This window comes from Asparagus officinalis, chromosome 3 (assembly GCF_001876935.1).
Source record: "Asparagus officinalis chromosome 3, Aspof.V1, whole genome shotgun sequence".
Classification (NCBI taxonomy): Eukaryota; Viridiplantae; Streptophyta; class Magnoliopsida; order Asparagales; family Asparagaceae; genus Asparagus; species Asparagus officinalis.
The window spans coordinates 92,297,567-92,301,154 of NC_033796.1; the positions used below are offsets into that span (position 1 = coordinate 92,297,567).

The 3,588-nt window shown below is 37.7% G+C and overlaps 1 protein-coding gene across 1 annotated transcript; it reads right to left on the reverse strand.

Annotated features, from left to right (window-relative positions):
• On the reverse strand, window positions 1,807–2,691 carry LOC109835431 (probable glucuronosyltransferase Os03g0107900). Its single transcript, XM_020403407.1, has 2 exons — window positions 2,239–2,691; window positions 1,807–2,135 (listed from the first exon to the last, which is right to left on the reverse strand). Exons 1-2 carry the CDS (start codon window positions 2,689–2,691, stop codon window positions 1,890–1,892), a joined length of 699 nt encoding a protein of 232 aa, XP_020258996.1. The 3' UTR covers window positions 1,807–1,889.

Sequence of the window (3,588 nt, forward strand, 5' to 3'; positions counted from 1 at the left end):
CTCCGATTATGTGACATTTTGGTATGTACCATTGATTGAGTGGAAGTATTAGACAAACACATAATTATTTCATTTGTTGGATGTTGGATGTTTACTAGTTGTTTGTAAATGATAAAATGTGCATTTGTAATTTCTTGGTGATCTTTTTTCTTTAGCGTATTAAATGGAATCTAAAATTAAAGTTCTTACAGGTATCACTGTTAATACTAACAAGTCACACGAACAGGTAATATGTCACACTGATAAAATGAGGTTGTAGGTTTGGAGAGTTATACTCTATTTGATGGGTTGAAATCATTTGGGGGATGATTTTGATATAATAATAGCTTAATTCTGTGTGACTTTTGGTGCCCATATGTGATATTTTATTATGTTGTGTGACTTATGCTGCATTTAGTCACATTTTGGTATTTTGTGTGACTTTTGTGGTTGTTACGTGACATTTTAGTATTCTGTGTGACTCTTGGGGCGCATATGTGACATTTCAGTATTCTATGTGACTTTTGGGGCTGTTATGTGATATTTTTACATTCTCTGTGTTATATTCTTGTTACCAGTTACATATCCTGCTATTAAGTGTTATGTTATATTTCTACAGGTATGATTATGGCATACATGCGTATTTTTTCATCAGTGATACCTGTTCGTGTGACTTGTTAGTATTAACAGTGATACCTGTAAGAACTTTACTTTTAGATTCCATTTAATACGCTAAAGAAAAAAGATCACCAAGAAATTACAAATGCACATTTTATCATTTACAAACAACTAGTAAACATCCAACATCCAACAAATGAAATAATTATGTGTTTGTCTAATACTTCCACTCAATCAATGGTACATACCAAAATGTCACATAATCGGAGCAAAAGTCACACATCATACTAAAACATCACATAACAGCCTCAAAAGTCACACAGAACACCAAAATGTCACATACAAGGAGCAAAAGTCACACAACATACTAAAACATCACATAACAGCCTTAAAAGTCACACGGAACACCAAAATGTCACATACAAGAAGCAAAAGTCACACACCATACTAAAACGTCACATAAAAGCCCTAGACGTTACACATCATACTAATGGTCACATATCTTCACATATAGCTCACACAACAATCCAACAAATGTCACACACAACTAGTAAACTAGTTATCCTTTACATCATAGCGTTTAAACAATTGTTACAGTTACATGTAGAGTCTAATACTTCCACTCAATCATAGGTACATCACTACCCCCAAAGTACAAAAAATATTCTGCATCATCACTGTCTAATTTCAAATTTCAACCGTAGTTTTTTTCCATTCACGCCCTTCATATATGAGTTGAGCAGCAAGTCCTACTCGTAGCATATGCGACTCCATGTGCAAGGCTTCAACGTTTATTATCTCCCTTCCCTCGAGGATCGCCTTGATGAAAAAATACGCATGTATGCCATAATCATACCTGTAGAAATATAACATAACACTTAATAGCAGGATATGTAACTGGTAACAAGAATATAACACAGAGAATGTAAAAATATCACATAACAGCCCCAAAAGTCAAACAGAATACTGAAATGTCACATATAGGCCCCAAGAGTCACACAGAATACTAAAATGTCACGTAACAACCACAAAAGTCACACAAAATACCAAAATGTGACTAAATGCAGCATAAGTCACACAACATACTAAAATATCACATATGGGCACCAAAAGTCACACAGAATTGAGCTATTATTATACCAAAATCATCCCTCAAATGATTTCAACCCATCAAATAGAGTAATTTGGGAAGATACATAGGTACGACGAGCCACGAAGCCCTGCTTAAATTAGGAAGGGCTTTTATGAAAATTTACATGGACTAGTTCATTAATTAAGGATCGACTCTTTAATTACTTGCTGCAGAAACGTCCGCTGATGTTTTTGGGATGAACCTCCATCTTCCCCCGGAAAAAGACGAAAATGTCCCTCCTCGCCGTCTCCGGAGGCGGAGATCGGAGAATCCCCGGCGGTATGTACGGCGGTATCAGCACGTGCTCCGCTTCCTGGCACACGTGCGGCGAGGTCACCCCGAACGTCTGCAGCAGAATCGATCGCCGCAAAAACTCAGGAATTCCGTCGGCGATAGCCACGTCCTCCTGCATTCAAAAACAAAACAAAACCAAAAAAAATCCAAACTTCACAAACTCTCGCTCTAAAAATTTCAAAATTTTCATGTAAAATCATAAAAGCACCGCACACCATTGCATGAAAGCAAGCGCCGTAATCATGGGAGGCCACAAACATGTGGTCTCGGCCGTTGGTCCGGTTCCAAAACGGATACTTGGTTTTGATTTCAGCAATCGAAGAGGCGATTAAAGGGCGAGCGTGGGCCAAAGAAGGGAACCCGTTAACGGTAGAGAAGTTGCAGGAGACGTAAACGGGAACAAAGAAGAAATCAGCTTCGTCTGGGCTCGTCGTCCTGAACCCGGAAGTAAGCAGGGCTTCGTGGATCGCCACCTCAGCGACGGAGGAGGGGAGGGGAGGGGAGGGGAGGAGGCGGACTGAGCCGAGGAGGGTGTCGTGGAGGAGGAGGGTGCGAATGAGGAGGGAGGAGGAGGGGAGGGGAGGAAATGGATTGAGTTTTAATTGGGAAGAAGAAGGGTAATTTGGGAAGTTGTTTTCTTGGGCAGTGGGTTTGGGGGTTGGTTGCATATATCTTTTAATTTTAGGGCTTATGGGTTATGGTTGTTGGGCTGGGGGTGGGGATGATTGGCCCAACTTATTTTGCTTCCTCCAAGCAATTTTCCCTTTATAAAATCATCGTAAAATTTCTAGATAAATTCATAGTCTCCAACATTGTTACATTTCCAAAATGCTGAAATATTGCACGTAAAACACTATAATTTTCCCATGTTGCACTTACATAACCTCAATTATGTTTGGCTCTCTAAAGTTTTTAAAACTCACTCGTATATCTTCACTTTTATTAACAACACTTAAATATTCTAAAGTTTTTAAAACTCGCACTTAAAAATCTTAAATTTTTTTAAAACAGACACTTAAAAATCCTAAAGTCTTTAAAAATTGTATTTAAATATCCTCAAGTTTACATAAATGAGGGCATTTAAGTGCAAGTTTTAAAATTTTTAAGTTATTTAAGTACAATTTATAAAAACTTAAGGATTTTTAAGTGTAATTTATAAAAACCTTAGGGTGCTTAAGTGCAAGTTGTTAAACTTTAGGGTAGTGAGGGTATATAAATGTAGTTTTAAGAACTTTAGGGTACATAGGTGTGGCAAAAAATAAGTAAGGTACGTAAGGGCAAAGCTATAGGGTATTTAAGTGCAATTAAGCCTTTCTAAAATAACCTGGTTCACAGCGTTTTAAAAAAATACGATATCAGATGAGTATACTTTAGAGCATCTCCAACAGCTTCCCCATTTTATTGGTATTCTCACTTTTGGAGAATTTTTGGTTTTTTTTTTGGTCCAACAGATTCCCCATCTCATTCCCCAAAATAGGGATGGATGAGAAAAAAAGGGGAGTCTTCCCCAAATCTGTGGCATTCTTCAAATATTTGGGGAATGCTTTATCATAAATGCAACACGT